The sequence below is a fragment of the Carcharodon carcharias genome, chromosome 12 (genome assembly GCF_017639515.1).
Source record: "Carcharodon carcharias isolate sCarCar2 chromosome 12, sCarCar2.pri, whole genome shotgun sequence".
NCBI classification, from domain to species: domain Eukaryota; kingdom Metazoa; phylum Chordata; class Chondrichthyes; order Lamniformes; family Lamnidae; genus Carcharodon; species Carcharodon carcharias.
In genome coordinates this window covers 33,100,105-33,121,196 of record NC_054478.1, presented here as the reverse complement: position 1 = coordinate 33,121,196, position 21,092 = coordinate 33,100,105, and the positions used below count along the sequence as shown (strand labels likewise).

General features: G+C 40.4%; 1 protein-coding gene across 42 annotated transcripts in view; it reads right to left on the bottom strand.

Moving 5' to 3' along the window:
• neb (nebulin) overlaps positions 1-21,092 on the bottom strand; it is a 284,616-nt gene that overhangs the window by 189,302 nt on the left and 74,222 nt on the right. For all 42 annotated transcript variants that reach the window (XM_041201321.1, XM_041201334.1, XM_041201338.1 and 39 more), the window contains 9 exons: positions 20,793-20,900; positions 16,802-17,113; positions 13,294-13,500; positions 12,028-12,132; positions 11,096-11,203; positions 9,487-9,798; positions 1,906-2,112; positions 1,709-1,813; positions 51-158 (listed from right to left, as the gene is read on the bottom strand). In XM_041201321.1, coding sequence (XP_041057255.1) covers positions 51-158; positions 1,709-1,813; positions 1,906-2,112; positions 9,487-9,798; positions 11,096-11,203; positions 12,028-12,132; positions 13,294-13,500; positions 16,802-17,113; positions 20,793-20,900 — 1,572 coding nt within the window. The remainder of the gene's footprint in view (positions 1-50; positions 159-1,708; positions 1,814-1,905; positions 2,113-9,486; positions 9,799-11,095; positions 11,204-12,027; positions 12,133-13,293; positions 13,501-16,801; positions 17,114-20,792; positions 20,901-21,092) is intronic.

The window sequence follows — 21,092 nt, the reverse complement described above, 5'->3', positions numbered from 1 at the left end:
ATAAGACAAAGGGAGATAATAGATTTCTGTGGCTACTGCAAAATACTTACGTCACTGGCAATGTTAGTCGAAGCTTTGGCAGCTTTGATTGGAATGGCATCAGCACGGAGATCATATCCCTTCTTCTTTGCCTCTTCCATGCTTTGCCTGTACATTTTCTATAAAGGAGTAAATATGAACTAAAATTATTCTGTTTTCCCCCACAATATGAATTAAAACAGACATGACTAAGAAAAAATGTGCAAAAAATTGATGTACAACTATTTACTTTGTTTTTTACATTCTGTTAACATATAGAACCAAAATTTAGGCCATGCATTGTTGCAAATCTTCAAGTGAAATTTCAGATAATCATAGAAATTTACAGCACCAAAAGAGGCCTTGTCATATCAGAGCTGCCTCTTTGAAAGAGCTGTCGTGCTAACTCCTACCCCTCCACTTTTTGTCCATAATCCTGTTAGTTCCTCATCCTCAAGTATCTGCCCAAATCCCTTCTAAGATCAGTTCGCGTGGAGTCAGCGTCCACTACCCTTTCAGGTTGAATCCAACAACTTTAAATAAACAAAATTGTTCCTCAATTTCCCCCCTAGATTTCTTGCCAATGGTTTTATTATTGATCCACACATCAGATGGAATGGTTTTTCACTATCTACTCTATCAACATCTCTCATTATCTTGAAAATCTCATAACCTCCCTCGTTCATAGGAGAACAGTCCTAACTTTTCCAACCTCACATCGTAATTGAATTCCCTCATCCCTTGTAACATCCTGAAAAGTCTCTTTTGTATCCTTTCTAAGACCTGTGCACCCACAATACTCCAACTGAGGCCCAACCAGGAATTTATAAAGTTATCTTTGTTTTTATATTCCATGCCTCAACTTAAAAACTCAAGTAGGCAATATGCTTTTTAACCATTTCATCAACCCACCCTGCCACCTTTAATGATTTGAGTATATGGACACCAAGATCTCTTTACTGAGATAACTCAAAATAACTCAAATCCAGATTGTAACCAGACTAATCATCGCAGAAAACAAAATTGGTCTGACAGACACAATGCAGTAACATAATTCCAGGCCCCTGATAATTTTACTAAAATAATTTGCTTCTGTCTCAAGTTCATCAGAATATCTCAATCCAATTACTGCCTCATAGCACATGCTCAGTTCACAGTGTGCAACAACTGTATATAAAATGTCTATATTTTTCCTCATTGTATGTATTTATTTTGTTTCAAACTGGAAGATTGTTCTTTGTTTTTTCTCCAGGGGATGGGGGTAGTTATCCTCTAGGTATTTTCTTCCTTGCTGGAATATGAATCCAGGCAATGAATTAGTTACCCTATCCCTCTGTGGCTAGTAGTGGAGCTTCACATAATTGGCCTGGTAGCTTTTGAGAGACATGAAGTACAAATCTTCTGCTGTCTTCTGATTCTTGTGCCTTGATAGTTATATTATTCCTGATGTTCTAGTATATGCGTGATGGTGGGAGGTGGCAGGAGCTAATGACATTAAATATTTCATTTGATGCCATCTTACAGAATGGTTTGCCTGTGTTTCTCATTGGATCCATTTCATTGAACCCACTTGTTTCATTTTCCCTGTGTAGCTTGAATTGGCTTGGGTTTCTTTGCTGAATCAGAATTTCCATTCATTTGTATGTAGCCAACATATACAACAAGGAATTCAGAGCAATGCACTCTTTACCTGGCTCATGTTGTACTGGTTCACTTTAGCTAGAGAAAATTCTGGTGAGTCTGGCATCATATGGACCTGAATCTTGTCCTTTTCCCAGGCTTCCTTGTAGAGTTGCTGCAGAATAATTGATTTTGATTAATAATGGGTTCTCTCAATGATATGAAGGGCCATCACAATCAATGCGTTTTATGAGAAGATCTTCTTACCGTATTCATGATTTTGGCATTGACCTTTGCCAACTCCATTGGCATGGATTCCATGTCAATGGTATATTTCAAAGTCTCCGGGTGTTGACGGTATCTTTTTTCACATAGGATATTTGAAGCTCGCCTATTCTTTTCTTCCTCCACTGAGCCAATGGGGACCCAGCCCATGCCTCTCATAATACCAGTGAACTCTGACTTGTAGAGATTCTGAAATAACAGACAGAGAGATTAGAGGTGCTGATACAAGAATGCCATCTTCAAATTTTATAAAGAAAACTGCCATCAGAGCTAATTCTAATTAATATCCCTGGCATGAGAGACTTTCTAATCAATTCCAAGGCCAAAACGATGAGCTGCCTGAGGCCTTTACCAATAATACTCAGAATTAGAATACTAAGACAGGCCAGAGAATCGCTCCCCAATTCTCCCTCTTTCCTTGGGAAAATATCTGGCCCCCTCCGTATGGCACAGCACAAAGTAAATTCATCTGAAATCATGGATACAAACTCATTTGTGTTAATGGCAGGGTTTATTCACTGCTCGTTTTTAGTCATTAAATGTACATGCATTGTCTTTAATAAAGCTCCCAGTTTATTACTTCTTTGTCCTGCAATGCATAAAAGCAACAGAAGTGATGTTTTGGACCAACTTAACTGCATTAGGAAAACCCTTCATGATCAACTGAAAATGAGGCATCCTCTCCAGCCCAAAAACATTAGCATGTCTAACAGCAGTAAGTTATAACTATAAAAGACAATAACTATCACATAAGGGTGGACTAGCATATTCAAATTATTGGTACATATATTGATATGGCATACATATACCTCTAAGGGAGCATATCTCAAACTATTGTCAATCACATCACTAAGGCAGCATGTGAGGTGTAGCCCTATGACTTTCTATTCAGAATACAACAGCAGTAGAACAGGTCAATGTGCCTACACAGGCTCCCAGTCAACTCTTATCTTCTAATAAAGAGCCAACGTTATTATTTTACCAATCCTTGTAGTATTATTGGTACATTTGCAACAAATAGAAGAATGCAATATGGTGGCAGCATTGTTTAGAAGAGTTGACTGAGAAGCATACAAGCCTCAAACCATTCACTCACAGCAGAAGGACCGGTGTGCAAGTGAAATAATTATCAATATTCTTTGTGTGCAAATGATTCTGCAGCACTGTAGGAATCTTACACCTCCATGTTGGGATATCACACCTTGCTCCAACCAGCAAGTGGGTCCTGGGAAGAATGTTCAATCTCAGAGCGTAAGTAGTTTCAACCTTTCTGCTCTGCAGTTTGTGTAGGAGCAGACATTAAATATCTAACTACAGGGGCTCTAGCTTTAAGTAAAACTCCACAGAGAGGAGAATTTTTAACTGTTCCAGGAAGTCAGGGGGAGATTAAACACTAGACACTGGGCTAGGGAAGAAGAGTCTATCTAGTAATAGCTCCTAACAGCTTGAAGAAGGCTGTAAAAGCTTTTTTTCACTGTTTAATTTTCCCTTTTAAGCTTGCAGGCCATAATGGTGGCAAAATCACTATTTTGCGGGAGGAGGGAGCAACAGCTCAACAGTGTCACCATTGCAATCAAGCAATAAGCTATGACCAGCTAGAGCTGTGGCCACTTACAATACTCAGAGAGTCAAACAAAGTCCTGAAAAGGCTAAATATTTGTTTCAGTTCCAGAAAAGCTTAATAATCCTAAAAAACCATAAGATGGCCTCTCAAAATTTCCAACAATCAATTGGAAGGCAATAGATCTCCTATCTGAGTTTATTTTGTTCTGGCAACACATAGAGCTATGTTTTCTGACCTCAATATTTCTGAATCAGATAAACAAGCCATGAAGCTTAAAATTGCTGTAGGCAATGAAGGCCTCCACAGACTGAATGCCTCAGTCTGTTGTATGATGACCTTAAAAATCCAGATAAAATATGGTCAACATTCAGATCAAGCTCAACTTCCAAATACACCATCTAGGATTTATGTATTTTCAGCAACAACTGATAGAGATCATTTGATCATTTTATAAGTAGATACAGAGACAAGGGGCATGATTGCAACTTCATGGCAGCCCAGCCAGCCAACAGAATAATTGAGCTCATGGCAGCAACTACCCTAGTAGAAAAGTTCCAAAAAGACCTCTTGAACCGAACCAAAGGTTAGAATGTGGAAGCACTACTACAAAGTGGATGCAAGTATGAAACCATATGACTGGGTGGACAGGCTAAGTGCAATTTATCCACCACTGGCACAATTGTCAATATAGGCAAGCCCTAGTAAGCCATATGGGTGGTATGTCCTCATACATGCATCCAGAAATTGCCCAGCTTTTAACTATGCAAGGCATGCGGGACCAGAGGACACTGGAAGCACCAGTGCAGAAAGCAAAGATTTGAACAAGCGATTCAACGTCATGGGAAGCCACAATCAAAGACCAGACAGGTGCAGCATTCCAATCAACCAAGAGCACGTAATAGACATAATCAAAATACAATCCATGAAATGTCCAACCGAGGTATATGGTCAGATCATGAGAACAACTAGGTCATTGATACACAAAGTGAACAGACATTCAAGATGGTGAACATCAAAAAAACATAAGTGGCACAGTGGTACCAACAGAAGCCATTGCCACCATCCAGATTATACGTTCACAAATACAAAACTGGATACTGGTGCAAGTGTAAACATCCTTCCACTTCACATACTGAAGTATGTAACCACAGACGTGGCAAGTGATGATTCAACCAGCCACTGCCAAACTCACTATGTGCAACAGCTCAGAGATTCCATCCTTGAGATTCATTATATTCAAGTGTGGCAACAATAACTCACCCTGGTCACCCCAGGTACTTTATATTGTGGACATCAAGGGTCCAGTGATCACAGGCCTAACAGCGTGCAGGCACTTCCCCTTGGTCGCCATCCATGTTTTCATCAAGACAATAACAAGGACCATAGGCCAAAAAGAGTACCGTTGAAAACCCTGTGCTTACACTGGGTGAAGACGACCTAACTCTGAAATGCAGATCATCAGCTGACACATAGTCAATACCATTTGAACCCATTTCGTACTAGCATACTTCAGCATATTGCAGAACCAATGTGGAATTACTATTCAGCACACAATTGCAGACAACCCACCCCAATCATCACTCAACAATACTCCCAGGTGTACAAGGTGCAATAACAGAGAAACAGCGAAAGATGAAAGATGTCCATGACTGGCATGTGGGTAACAAATTGTCCAACCTGAATGTTGGGCAAAATGTTCGAGTTCAACATCCAAATGATATAAGGTAAAGTCCAGCAGTAGTGGTCAGCATATGTCCAGAACCAAGGTTGTACCAAGTATGTACACCAAATGGCATGACAATGTGACAAAGTAGATGCCAAATTAGAACAATACTGCAGCCAGAAACACTCAGTTATCCTACTGAGAATAGAACACATTCTAAGAAGCAACAGCATCCCTAACCAGCATTCTGAAAAGCAACCTCCAACCAAGATCACTAAAACCAAGCTTGGTTGCATAAGCAAATTGTCAATACCTTTTAGTAATTTGTAAATTTATTGCTTTGGAAAATGGTATATTCAGACACAATGTTATTTTCTTTTGCTGTCGTGTAAATAGCTTGATCCCTTAGGAGTGAACCTCTAGTTGAGATAAAAGGAGGATGTTGTGATGTGATGTACCTTAACGGAGGTGTCTATCACTAACATCGAGACAGGATGTGACGTGTAATGCCATGACTTTGTACTCAGGATACAACAGCAGTAATAGAGGTCAGATATGCCTCCACAACTTCCCAGTTAACACTATACATGTACAGTCTTATTTTCTAATAAAGAGCCCACATTATTGTTTTACCTATCCTTGTTGTATGATTGGTACATTTGCAACAAATAGAAGAACACAACCCCACAAGAAGGGCAAACCCTTAATCTAAAAATAAACTCAAAATTTAGTGATTGCAAAGAACTGACTGTCTTCTCAGATATTTTTGGGTATTAATAGTCAGAACAGCATTGGAAAGCTGGAGAGCCATACGTTTGAGTACCATATGCAGAGTCTTGCCCTTCCCAATTTCACAAAGTGATGTAAGCTGAAAATGTAGCTCCCACTTGAGCCACCTCAGTTTACCTCATTTTATTTTAACCATTTCAAAATAGGGGTTTGATAGAGCTACAAGCATTCTTCAAGTAAATGACATTATTTGAAAAACTAGCAGAGCTAAGGAAACAGTTGCATCTGTTGCATCAGTAAGAAACATCCAGCAATGGTGCTTTAAGTTCGTCTATTATAGGAATTAATTTTCAACCATATGTGCATTTACAGGTTTGAAAATGAAAAAGAATTTAAAAAAACATCAAATCAAAGGCTAATATGCCACAAGATATTTATGTAGGATTTTAACTTTAAGAATTCTTGCTTTCTATAGCTAGAAGCAGCAGTGGTCTTGACCAATTACCCCTCCTTCACAGAATCATAGAATTTTAACAGCACAAAAGGAGGCTATTCGGCCCATCGTTTCTGCACTGGCTCTCCAAATGAGCATTATGACCTAGTGCCATTGCCCTGTCTTTTCCCCATACCCTTGCACATTGTTTCTGTTCAAATAATCATTTAATGCCCTCCTGAATGCCTCGATTGAGCCTGTCTCCACCACGCTTCCGGACAGTGCATTCCAGACCCAAACCACTCATTGTGTGAATAAGTTTTTTCTCACATCACATTTGCTTCTTCTGCAAATTGCTTTAAATCTGTGCCCTCTCGTTCTTGATCCTTTTACGAGCAGGAACAGCTTCTCCCTATCTGCTCTGTCCAGCCCCGTCATGATTTTGAACATCTCTATCAAATTTCCTTCTCTCCAAGAAGAACAGTCCCAATCTCTCCAATCTACCCTCATAGCTGAAGTTTCTCATCCCTGGAACTATTCTTGTAGACTTATTTTGCACTCTATCCAATGTGTTCACATCCTTCCTAAAACGTGGCGCTCAGAACTGTACACAATACTCCAGCTGAGGTCTAACAGGTGTCTTATATAAATTCAGCATAACCTCTCTGCTCTTGTACTCTATGTCCCTATTAATAAAGCCAGGATACTATATGCTTTATTATGCTGTCTCCACCTGTCCTGCCACCTTCAATGACCAATGCACATATACACCCAAGTCTTTCTGTTCCTGCACCCCCTTCAAAATTTCACCCTGTGTATTGTCTGTCCATGTTCTTCCTACCAAAATGCATCACCTCACACTTCTCTACATTGAACTTCACCTGCCACCTATCTGCCCGCTCCATCAACTTGTCTATGATCTCTTGAAGTTCCACACTGTCGTCCTCGCAGTTCACAACACTCCCAAACTTCGCATCATCCGCAAACTTTGAAATTGTCCCCTGCACACCAAGATCTATATCATTAATATATATCAGGAAAAGCAAGGGTTCCAATACCAACCCCTGGGGAACTCCACTACAAACCTCCCTCAAGCCTAAAAAATATCCATTGACCATTACTCTCTGCTTTCTATTTTTCAACCAATTTTGTATCCATGTTGCTACTGTCCCTTTTATTCCATGAGTAATAACCTTTCTCACAAATCAGTTGTGTGACACTGTGTCAAATGCCTTTTGAAAGTCCACGTACAGTCCATCAATAGCATTACCCTTGTCGACCTTTTCTGTTACATCTTCAAAAAACTCCAGCAAGTTAGTTAAACACGATTTCCCCTTTAGAAATCCATGCTGGCCCTTCCTTATCAACCCATATTTTTCCACTATATGACCACTAATTCTATCCCAAATAATTGTTTATAGAACCTTGCCCACCACTGAAGTTAAACTGACCAGTCTGTAATTGCTGGGCTTATCCTTACAACCTTTTTTGAACAAGGGCATAATATTTGCAATTCTCCAGTCCTCTGACACCACCCCCAAGTCCAAGGAAGATTGAAAGATTATGGCCAGTGCCCCTGCAATTTCTACTCTCACTTCCTTCAATATCCTTGGATGTATCTCATCCAATCCTGGTGCCTTGTCAACTTTAAGTACCGACAGCCTATTCAAAAACTTGTCAATTTTTAACCCTTCTATTGGACAGAGTTTCCTTGTCTGTCACCATGGCCTGGGTAAGCATCTACCTTCTTGGTAAAGACGGATGCAAAGTATTCATTCAATACCTCAGCCTTGGCCCCTTTATCCATGTGTAAATTCCCTTAAATCATGGACACAAAAAGAAAAAGCACATATACCTTTACAGCACCTTTAATGCCAAAGCATTGCATGGTCAGTGAATTGATTTTGAAGTGTAGTCACTATTGTTATGTTGGCAAATGTGACACCCAGTTTGAAAGCAGCATCCAAATGCATGGCCAGGCAATCTGCAAGGTAGTGTTTGAGGGATAAATGTTCTTCAGGCCACTTAGAAAAACACCTGCTCTGCTTTGAATAATATCATTGGATCTTTGACATCCACTTGAACGGGCAGATGGAACATATATGAGAACATACAAATTAGGCACACAAGTAGGCCATTTGGCCCCTTGAGCCTCCTCCACCATTCAATAAGATCATGGCTGATCTGATTATAGTCTCAACTCCACATTTCGCTGACCCCCAATAGCCTTTGACTCCCTTGTTAGTCAAGAATATATCGACCTCTACCTTAAAAATATTCAATGACACTGCCTTCACTGCTCTCCTGGGAAGAGAGTTCCAAAGATTCACAGCCCTCCAAGAGAAAATATTTCTTCTCATCTCCAGCATAATGGGAGACCCCTTATTTTTAAACTGTGACCCCTAATTCTGGTCTCTCCCACAGGGGGAAACATCTTTTCAGCACCCACCCTGTCAAATCCCCTCAGGATCTTAAATGTTTCAATAAGATCGCTTCTCAATCTTCTAAACGCCGATGGATACAGGCCCAACCTATACAATATTTCCTCATGGGATCTCAATTTAATATCTGTTTAGTCATTTTTAGTGATGCTAGTGGAGAGGTAGATGTTACCTAGGATACCAGGGAACTCCTTGCGTTCCTTCAAATAATGTGATGGGATTTCACATCTGCTGGGAAAGGCAGTGGGAACTCAGGTCTAGAAGCCCCTCGAAAAGTCCACACCGCTATTTTTTGCATCACACCAGTTACTACACATCAAATAAAAATACTTACAGTTGCTTGTAAAGTGCTACAGGACATCCTGAGGTCATGAAAGGCACTGTATAAATGCATGCCCCACTGTCCTTTTCATTGCCAACTATTGTACTGAGGTGTTTGCCTACATCATGTGTATAAGGCCAGGAGAGGACTTGAATCCACAACCTTTTGACCCAAAGGCAGCAGCACTGCCACTCAGCTGAAACCCTTCAAGCAGCTGTCAAACCTGAACCTTCCTGATCTCTGTTACTCAGCTACTCAAACTAGCTGAGTCACTGAATAGGGCTGATGTGTATGCTAACGTATTCATAATGTAGGACAGTCATTCGTACTTCTGCATTTTTAAATTGGATATAGAATGTACAGTTATTGTAATTGGTAAATGCCTAATACAATTTCACTTTAGTGACTTACATCACTCTGTATGTTCATCATGTTCTTGGCCAGTTCCAAGCTCATCGCATCAGGAGGGGTTATGTAGCGATGGATGAGATTCTTGTAGTTAATGTTGCTGGCCACATCCTGAGATTGTTTAGCAGCTGTAATACTGATCATGTCCATTGGCGTGTTGTACCTTGTCTTGAGCTTCTCATAGTTTTTCTTGTACTCGCGATTTGACTGAAGTTTAGCAACATTCATGAAGTGGACAAGCTTGGGGTCATCCTGCAGACTGCGGAAACCAATGTGCTTTCCCTTTTCTTTCTCATAGGCCTGTTTGTATTTGTACTAAAATGAAAGACACAATTAACATTACTTGAGGCAGCTCTTGCATTGAATTTCATGCACAAGTGTAACTGTTTTCTCGTACTGTTCACATGCTAGACTAATACTGTTGTTCTAATGTGAAATTAGCCACACGGGATAGGCTGACAATATTGATTTCAAAGGTTTTTGAATCTTAAGAGGTCACTACTTCAGTGATTGGCCTCATCTTGCTTTGCAGACCAAAAGACAGTTTTCCAGTTGCATATTACTCATGCACTGATGTATGCATTGGGAAACAGTGGCACCCTGCCACAGACTTTGCATCCATTAAAATTAAAAAGATCAGATGGAAAATTACGGACAGCACACTAATTTCCGATATTGGCTTCCAGTTATGTGCAGCAGACAGAGTGTGAGGCTCGCCAGCAGTAAAGGGCACTTGGAAAACTGTCGAATATATCTCTAATCTGCTTAAGCTTCTCATTTCTTGTTGTCCTTTAATTGAATGAGCATACATCCCCGCACAGAAACTTTCATCTGATACTTTTTCTAATGGTAACACCAGAGAAACACAACAAAAATATTCATGCAAACCAAATAGGAGGTAAAAATGCTAGGACTAGATTTGCAGGTTATAGTTCAATTATATGTAAAGAATACATTTCTTGTAATAGTATGTATATACTCATGTAAATGCCAAATTTTTAAAGACCAATTTTTAGGTCAAAACTCATGGGATTGATTTTTACATGGGTGATATTTTCGAGGGGTTGATGCATGTTTGACTTGGGCCCAAAAAAAGGCCATTGTAATGGAATAAAGTAAAAACCAACAATGCTTTAATCATTTGAATAAATAAAAACAAACTTAAACATTTAAATGGTGTAAACATTTATTTACCTGCTACTCATTTTCATTTGTATTGTACAATGAAATTGAATTATTAACATCTCCAGGTACTTTGGGTTCTGAAATTTCTGGGCTTTGTTCTCTGAGAAACTAGGTTTGAGTTTTACATGAGGTTTACACCAAAAATCATTGGGTCAACTTCTACACAAGATCAACGTTTGCACAGGTATATACAGTAAAAATGTTTGTCAATGCTTGTGTTTAGTAACGATGCAACTTCAAAAAAAAGACCAATGTCATTTAGCAAATACTGCGTTCCAAACTATCCATCCTCCTGTGCACAATAACCATAATATCATCTGCTGCATTTAAATATTTACATGAGTTTGATGACTATACTGAAAATCAGGTCTCCTAGGGAGTAATTGTGTAATAGATTAAATCTGGTAAAGATATCCAAAAAACTTACATCACTGGCTATGTCCCTTGAGGCCTTTGCTGCCTTTATTGAAATGGCATCTGGCATCAGGTGATAGCCTTTCTTTTTTGAATTCTCCCAGCCGGATCTATATAATTTCTGTAAAAAAAAAGAACAGAAAGCTAGGAAGTTGATAACACCATTCACTATCTGATTACAGCTGAAGTTATATGAACTGACTCTCCTACACTGCTTTATTTATTGTTGATCTTCAACGATTTTTGTGTGCTTCCTAATTTCACTCCGAAATGGTTCAGCACTGATTTTAAAATTATGCCCGTTGTTCTAGATTCCCCACCAGAGCAATTAATTTCTTTAAATCTATACTATCAAAACCCCTTGTCCTTTTAAACAACTAGAATAGATCACTCCTCAACCTTCTACACTCAAGGGGATACACGCAATATTTACGCAATCTTTCCTCATAATTTAATCCTTTACATCCTGACAGCATTTTAGTTGAACCCAAGGCCAATATATCTTTCCTGGCATTTAATCCTCAAAGCTGAATACACTTCCCCATTTTTAAATTCCATCCCCTGAGATAAAGGCCAAAATTTGTTTGGCCTACTTTTCCACTTCTGTACTTGTACAGTAGTGACTTGTGTGCATAAAAACCTAAATCCCTTTGCTCCTCCACGTCAAGAAAATTTTCTGGTTTGTCTTTTCCAAACTTGAATGGGTGACTTCAAACTTCTCCCCACTGAAATGTATCTGTTACTGTTCTTCCCACTCATGGCTTTCCACGCTAAACCGTGATTTTAAAATTTTCAACACTGGAGTTTGCTTAAGGAAACAATTAGCTTCTCAAAATTTGAGAAGTAATCTTTAGCAGTAGGATTCACCAAGAATCACAGCTTGATCACAAATACAGCAGAAGCCAAATAATATTTTCATTTTGCCATAATGTGGTCATGACTTACATCACTCATATTCAATTGGTTGATTTTGGACAACACAATTTCTGGTGCGTCTGGCATAACATGGGTCTTGTTCTTGTCTTTATCCCATGCTTCAGTGTATAATTTCTGTCAAAAAAATGTAAGAATGATTCCCATGAATTTAAAGGTAACATATCAAAAAAGTCTGAATGAGAAAGGATAGCGCTTATCTTGATGGCTTCGATCCTTCAAATGGGGCAGTTAGTGATGTACCTTCCGAATCAGCAAATGGTAGAACATAGCCCCCTGACACAGTTAGCTTCTTGGACAAGCTCCGAGCTCAAATATGGTGGGAATGGGGAGATTCTGTATAGAGCCCAGTACTTAGCTTTCATCATGCATCTCTGTAACAACAGGTATGTCTTCCACCCTGGGTGAAATATCGGAAGAACAGACTCATTCCCTTCAATCCCACTCAACTCCCTCCAGTGGATAAAGGCACCTCCAGGCAAAGCATCAAGACATGCAGACCACTTGCACTGGGACCTACTGCCAGTATATGTGATTGTCAGCCATGACTCAGTTAGTAGCTTTCTCAGGTCTGAGTCACAGGGCTCTAGGCTCAGTCCAAGGCTTGAGCACAAAAAGTAAGGCTGACATTTCAGTGCAGTACTGAAAGTATGCTGCAGTGTTGACTTTGAGAAGAGATGTTAAACTATGGCCCCATCTGCCTGCTTGGGTGGATATGAAAGATCCAATGGCACTATTTTTGAAAGAGAAAGCGTGCTATCCCCAGTGAGCTGGCCAAAATTGGTCCCTCAATCAACAGCACAACAAAGAAACAGGTTATCAGGCCAGTATTGCATTGCTGTTTGTGGAACCTAGCAGTGTGCAAATTAGCTGCCACATTTCCTACAATAATAATGACTACATTTCAAAAAATACTTCATTGGCTGTAAAGTGCTTTGGGATGTCTGATGGTCTAAAAAGCACTTACAAATGCAAGTCTTTCTTTTAGTAGCAGGCAAGGTTACAGTGGGGCTGTACAGTTGGCTAAAATGCCAAGGGCAAGGAATGAATCAGCCAGAGTTACTGCTGCTGATCACTGCTCAGTGCACAATGTTTGGACGATGTAGCCACTGCTTGAGGAGAGCGCAGGGCTTAGCTGTGGTACACCTGAGGAGCTATATCTTCCAGGGGCGTGGTTGTGGGGCGGGGGGGGGGGGCAGGGGGGCAGGACGGAAACTGGGGATTAGAAACATTAAAATCTGATGTCTGCAGAAAAAGAGCTTGTCCCATAACCTTTACCTTATTCATTATCTGTGCATTACTCTTGGCCAAAACGATATCCAGAGAATCAGGGATGCTTGTGAATGTAAATGTGTCAGGAGGTTGACGATATTTCTTCTCACTCGCTATGTCAGTTGCTTTCCTTGCCATCTCCACATCTATAGAGCCAATAGGAGCCCAGCCGAGACCTTTAAACCAGGTGTTATAATCCAATTTGTAATTGTTCTGCAGGGTGAAATTAAGAAGGATAATTTTGAGTTAAGTAGTAAAAGCACACAGATTAAACAGATTCTTTCATTTGCAATTTGAAATACCCACTGGCTCAAAAAGATAATACGCACAAAATCCAAAAAGGAAGCTAAAATTGACTGTGTTGGTGGATTTCTTTGCTAAATTAAACTTTAACTGGCTTTCAGACTGGAGTCTCATCAGTATTCAAAATGTGAGGAGATTTTATAAAGTCTGGTACAAAATGCAGAGCAATATGAACCTTGGAAATTTTATTTCTCCTGAACCTGAAGCTAGAAATCCATCCTTCTTCAGGGCAGTTAGTTTTGGGTAATAAATTCTGACTTAGCCAGCGACGCCCACTACCATGAATAAATAAAAAAAAGTAAACAAATTATATGGCCAGCAAATTATTTCAGATGACTAAACAGGCAGCACTGTGTCCGCCAGACTCCTTTCCAGACGTAAGATTTTGATAACACTATTAATTTTTAGGGTTTAGGTTGGTCTGAAGAACATTTATGGATTTTTTATCTTGACCTCTTTTTAAACAGTTCAGTTTAAATTTTTGCTAGTGGAACAATTTACAGTTCAGGCAGGTTGGGGAAAGGATGACAGCTGTTTGTGAGGAACTGGTGTTGATGATTTAATTACTTTACAGGCTTTGAAAATTCTGGGTTCAAGGAATTGTATTTGTTTTAACCACACTGTGCAATTGAGGGATCCTTTGTCAGCTTTAAAGGAATAAACAAAAGGGTTGAGCTCAGCAGCCTGAACTTAGCATGATACCTTACCTTTAAACAAAACAATGTATTATTAGATTTAATTGATTTACCATATCTGTAGAACAGAACACCTGTACTTTAAAAGGAAATCAATTTTTTCCCGATATTACGGTAGGAATTATTATTCTTAATTGCCTTGGGACTTGGGTAATATGTTAATGTAAAAGTTTTACGATAGGTTGTAGTATTGATGAGAAGATGTAACATTATTTGTACAACTGTCCTGTATCTGAAAAGTTGTGTCGTTTGTTCACAATGCAATGTGCTTTTGGGGACCCAGGAAATAAGGAATGGACATTTGTCTTCAGTCTATATGATTCTAGTTACAAAGGTGGGGTGACACCAGATGGCCCTCACCCTAAGCCAATGAAAGTGGCTAATTTTGACTATTTCCAAATAAGGGATGAGAAGCAGTGAGAAGCAGGGATAAAAGTTGGAAGATCAAAGGGTGTAATCATCCATGCCTGCTGGCATCAGACGTGTTCGGTGGCATGAGTGGACAATATGGCGAGAGGGCCAAAAATCAGTTTCACAACATTGTAAAACCAGTTAACGATGTCTGCTCAGCCCCTCGTTTACGGGTTGCATTTCTCACCACCGGACATCAGGAACCTCATTGTGATACATCAGCATATCATTATAGGGCTAGCCAGCTGGACTCATCCTCACCCCACTGGATCGCCCACCCACATCGGAGTGATTGCACACCAATGTGTTTCGCAACATGGCGGACTGCATTTTGAGAGGAATTCAAAGGTGAGTGCACAGTAATGTTGCAGAGCGCTTGCACGGACGCCTGTTGGACATCAAGACTGAGGTGCATTGAGAGGCAAAGACTGCCCTGTGGTTGTGGTTGAAGGTAGTGTGCAAGCACGCGCAGGTTGGGGGTTGGGTGAGGGAAGCGGCCACGCATCAGGGACATCTTTTATAAAGTGACCACTCCTCTGCAGCTGAGAAAACTCAGGTGCAGCCACATTGATAAGATTGGTGTCGGGCCACTAGCTTATCTGCCCACTCAAGCACTGCAGAGGCATGAAAGTGCCACCAAATGCTCCAGACCTGTTTATCCTTTGGGCACTGACTGCAAACTAATGAACGTTTTAGTCGACTGCAGAACCCCAGTTTGGATCAGTCTCCCCCATGGTTCAAGCTAACAGTGCAGCCTTGCAGCACGGGTTAGGAGAACGCCTGCACCTGAGCAGTTGTGGGGGAAACACTGAGAGGTGTGCGCTTAGCGCCTGGCGTGATGAAGCGGCGATATGATGGCATGGCGGATGCACTAGAAACCCGGATGCCATGGAAACGGCACGTTTGCCAGGAATGCATAAGTAATGTGGTGGGTTTCGGATGATATGGCGTGGAAAGCCACCATTGTGGCCGACGGGTAAAACGTCCTTTTACCCGCCCGCTACCACACTTAGTGCAAATGTGGGACGATTCTGCCCAAAGTCTTCATTGGCACAGTTTTACCATGGTTTACCTGTGGTGGAATTCTTCTGGACACAGTTCAACATATAATCACTTCAGAGACTGAAAAAGAAAGGCATCGCCTGTGCTAGCAACCCTTGCGGAATCCTAGGGCCTTGAAGAATAAGAATCTTCCATCTTATCTTCACTGTTTAAGTATATGTAACATTTTACATTCATAAATTTGGCTTGATTGATAAATAGTAGTTACTGGTACCTTGTTAGGTCAGACACAACTGAGGGCCCCATTATTAGAAATCAAGAATTCAGAACTTATATTTTAAGTAAAAGGGATTTTATACTTCAAAACCCCTAAGCATACATAGGGAACTGCTACATTGAGGCAAGGAAACATTAAAGGAGGTAGGGGCAATGAAATACTGTAGGAAATTAACATGCTGACATTCCATTCTAGCAAACTCACCTCAGTATGACTTCTACCACCTAGTGACCCCTTTACTCTGGATTGCAAGCAGAAGTAATATTTCAGAAAAAAAAAGCTTGGAGGGTTGAATTTATGTTATTTTCTGGCATTATAAGCATAGAATCATACAAACAGAAGGAGGCCATTTGGCCTGTTGTACCTGCGCCAGCTCTTTGAAAGAGCTATCCAGTTAGACCCATTCCCCTGCTCTCTCCGCCTGGCCAGCATTTTTTTTCTTTTACAAGGATATATCCAATCCATGTTCACAGGCAGTGCATTCTAGATTATAACAACCCACTGTGTAAAAAGCTTTCTCCTCATCTCCCCTCTGGTTCCTGGCCCTCCTACTTTATCAAAACCCTTCATTATTTTGAACATTTCGATGAAGCCTCTCCTTAACCTCCTTTGCCCGAAGCAGAATAATCTTGGTTTCCCATGTCTCTTCATGTCACTAAAGTTCCTCATCTTTGGTGTCATTCCAGTAAATCTCTGCCCACATCCTCAACACAGTGTTTAATAGAGACGAAGGGGACAGTGTATTTATTCCATCCGAGGAGAGACAGCCATAAATTTCACTGATTTAACACAGATTGACTTAGTAAGGTAAAACAAGATTACTTACATCGCTCTGTATGTCCATCATGTTCCTGGACAGAGCCACATTCATGGCATCTGGCAGGTACGTGTAGTGATGGATCAGATTCCTGTAGTTGATGTTGCTGGCTGCTTCCTGGGACTTTTTGGCAGCAGTAATGTTAATCATGTCCAGTGGTGTGTGATACTTGGTCTTGCTCTTCTCATAGTCTTTCTTGTATTCACGGTCAGACTGAATCTTGGCTACGTGCATGGAGTGGACCAGCTTAGGGTCATCTCGCAGGCTGCGGAAGCCAACATGCTTACCCCGTTCCTTCTCATAGGCCTCTTTATATCTATACTGTAATGATAATGGAGAAAATAATACCACAGAGTGCAACTGTGTCCATTTTTTGCTAATAGATAATTGTGAGCTCTTATTGCTTACATGATGTTAATTAAAACTTTTCTTAACTATATACTTCTTCTGTGGAGAGACACACAAGAAATCACCTTTCTTTCATTGTACTTAAGTTGTGTTTCAAACAGGTTTCATATTAGGAATTTTTGCTCACTTACTCTCACACTGCACTGTATAAATGGCATAATGTGTGTTCTGTACTATGAAAGTAATTTGTGGTAAGCATTTGCAACAGAAGTCCAACTGAAATTTAAATAATTCACTGGGATGGCATCGTAAGCATAGAATCATAGAATCATGCAGCAAAACAGGAGGCTATTCTGTGTTCTCGCTCAGAAACATACCATCCAGCTTTCCTCAAATGAGCTCCTTAGACTAATCACACTCTCTTACTTGCTCCTCATGACCTTTAACATTCCTCTTTCTTGGATGAATTATCTGACCTTCTTGGAAAATAATTTATTGATTCTTCTTCAACAATGGGTTATGGTAGAGAATTGGAAATTTTGACCACCTTCTATGCAAATGATATTATCAAATTTCCCTTTTCATTGTTTTTGTTTTAAATTTTGTCCTTTCATTACCACATTTGTTGAACAGTGAAAATTACCATCTAGATTTTATGATGACAATGATGGTGAAACTGTCAGCAGCTTCAAGAATCTGCACATGTGCAGACTAATGTGGAGACCCAAACGTCGCTGTCAGTGATTCCATGCTCCTCCCTAGGGTGCACTGTTAGAGCCCCACACAGTTTGCCTGGCAATCCCTTTGCTTGGGGTCAGAATTAAACAGCCATCGGGAAAGGAAAAGTCCGCACCACAGATGTTGTTAGACCTTTGAAGGCAGCTTTCTTTGAGGTCAATGGCAAGCTCCATTACTTAATAACTGAATGCAAAATCCAGCTATTTACACTGAAGTAGCCCATTTGCCTCTGAAAGCATTGTATTTAGCTTAGTTAGCTGTGTTAATTTTATTAGCCTTGGCGGCTTTACCCTTTAACATTAATTCCCCGTCTCTCTCTCTCTCGCCCTACCTATCTCTCTCTCTCTCTCTCTTTCTCCCCCTCTTTATACTTATTAACTATATTTTCCAAGTGAATATCTTTCTTCCTCTTAAATACGTTGGTTTATTCTCATCTGTGGTCTTTCTGGACAATATATTTCACATTTTCATAACCTTTTGTGCGAAAAAATTCATATTAGGTCTCATTTTTAAGATTACACCCCTTTGTTTTGATCCTTATAAAAGACAGTGGGAGGTCTTGTGGCTCAGTAGGTAGCATCCCTGCCTCTGAGGCAGAAGTTCCAGGTTCAAGTCCCCCTCCAAGACTTGCTGGCCAATGTCTGGCCAAAGACTGGTCAGCCACCTGCAGAAGGCAATGGTAAACCATTGCAGCACCATGTCAAGTATAACCATGGGCCAACCCATTGAAGTCCATGGTTGCCAATGCCCTCTTAGGGCATATGGTAGCTGAAGAGAAAGATTAAAAGACAGAGGGGTAGGTTTTAAGCCTTACCTAAAGTATTATCTGGGTAAAGCGCAGTCAAAGCCCAGGTGTTACTTTAGACCCAAGTATTAAAAATGGAACTACAAAGAATTTTACAGCATAGAGGTATTCAGCCCAAAATGTCTATGCTGAAGTGTACACTCCACATAAGCCTCCTCCCACCCTACTTCATCTCACCCAGTTAATATTTCATTTTATTCCTTTGTTCCTCATACACTAACTTGATTCGCCTTAAATTCACCTATGCTGTTCATTTTAACCATACCACTCTGCTGTAAAGTATTTTCCTACATAACCTGGCCAACTTCCTTCAATATTTTCAACACCTCGGCGGGGTCCCTTAAACTTCATCTTTAGGGAATGTAATCCATTTAAAACCAACCTCTCACTATAGCTAAGACCTGATATCTTAGACCTAGGTATCATCCTGGAATACCATTGCTATTCTCCCCTCTAGACCTGTATCTCCTTCTTCAGGTGAAGTGCTCAAAACTAAACTTAATATTTTTGTGCCCTGCTTAATTGTAGTCATAATTCCTTCCTTTTACATGCTTTGCCTCATGTAATGAAGAACATGATCCCATTAGCTATTTTGTTTGTTTCTTTGCCCTGTTACCTAACTTGTATTGTCTTATGCATCTTAAATACAAAAGCCCCCCAGCCCATGCTTCTGCATTATGCTTGAACATTGGAACATCGGACTTAGGAGCAGGAGTAGGCCATTCAGCCCTTCAAGCCTGCTCCGCCATTCAATAAGAGCATGGCTGACCTGGTTGTGAATTCAATTCTGCTTCCCTGTCTGCCCTCCATAATCCTTGACTCCCTTGTCTATCAATAATCTGTCTAACTTGGCCTTGAATAAATTCAGTGGCCACTGCTTTCTGGGAAAGAATCCCACATACTAACCACTCTCTGAGAGAAAAAAAAAATCTCCTCATCTCAGTCTTAAAAGGGAGACATCTTATTGTTAAAATGTATCTACCTGTTCTTGTCTCCCCTACAAATGGAAACATGCTCCTGGTACCTACCTTATCAAGTCTCCTCGGGATCTTATATATTTCAATAAGATCACCTCTCATTCTTCTAAACTCCAATGGTTTATAAGCCCAACCTGTTCAACCTTTCTTCATAAGATAAGCCCCTCATCCCAGGAATGAGTCGAGTGAACGGTCTCTCTGCACTGCTTCTAATACAATTATATCTTTTTTCAAATAAGGAGACCAAAATTACACGCAGTACTCCAGATGTGGTCTCACCAAGGCCCTGAACAGCTGCAGTAAAACTTCCCCACTTTTATATTCTAGTCCCCTTGCAATAAATGCCAGCATTCCCATCTGCCAATCTTAAATATAAAACTGTAACACCTCAATTTGCATAATCTGCATCTGCCATCAACCCTCCCACTGGTTTAATATTCCTGTGTCCTTCCGCAATTTTCTGTTGCTTCACAATTCATTATTGTGAAATCAGCAAATGTGGGTATAGTTTCCTCTCTATCCACTTCCAGATAATTTCACCAACACCAGTCACTGTAGAATCCCGCTTGTCAGTGTTTGCTAATTGAAGACTTATCCTTTTATCTCGTGTCTGCTTCAAGCCTCCAATCAATTTCCTATCAATGCATTGCCTTCAATTTGACGCACCTTAATTTTAGTTGCCTTTTGAAATCTATGTCATAGAGTCATGGAAACATCTAAGGCATAAAAGATGGCTGCTCAGCCCATCAAGTCTATTCCAGCTCTCCATACAACAATCCATTTGCTCCCATTCCCGTTCTATCCCCATAGCCCTGCAAGTTTATCTCCGTCAAGTTCCGAACCTGTTTCCTTTTGAAATGATTGATTGCACCCGCTTCCACCACCCTCTACAGCAGCAGTTCCAGGTTGTTACCACTCGCTGCATTAAAAAAGTTCTCCCTCAGATCAGCCTTGCATCCCTTGCCTAAAACCTTAAATCTATGTCCCCTAGTCCTTGCATCATCAGCTAACGGGACCGGGTTTTCCTTCTATAGGGCACTGATTGATTCTCTCTATCTATCATGCCAGTGGCCCTAGCAAAGCAGTCTATTGAGCAAATTAAATCTAAGAACCATAAAAGGAATTTACTCACATTACTTGCGATGTTTCTTGAAGCTTTGGCTGCGACAATTGGAATGGCATCTGCCCGGATATCATGGCCTTTAGCGATTGTCTTGTGCCAGGCTTGCTTATATTGTTGCTTGAAAAATAAGTGTGAAAAATAATTGTAAAATAGAATGGCGTCCAATGTTGGGAGATTGTGGTGCATAATAAATTATCAGTTTAAGAAACACAAACTCAAATGGCATCCATGTGGTTTTCTTACTAAGTCACACCCAAAATGACAGCACAACATGGAGATTTTCCTTTTTTTTCATGAAATCAGGCATCA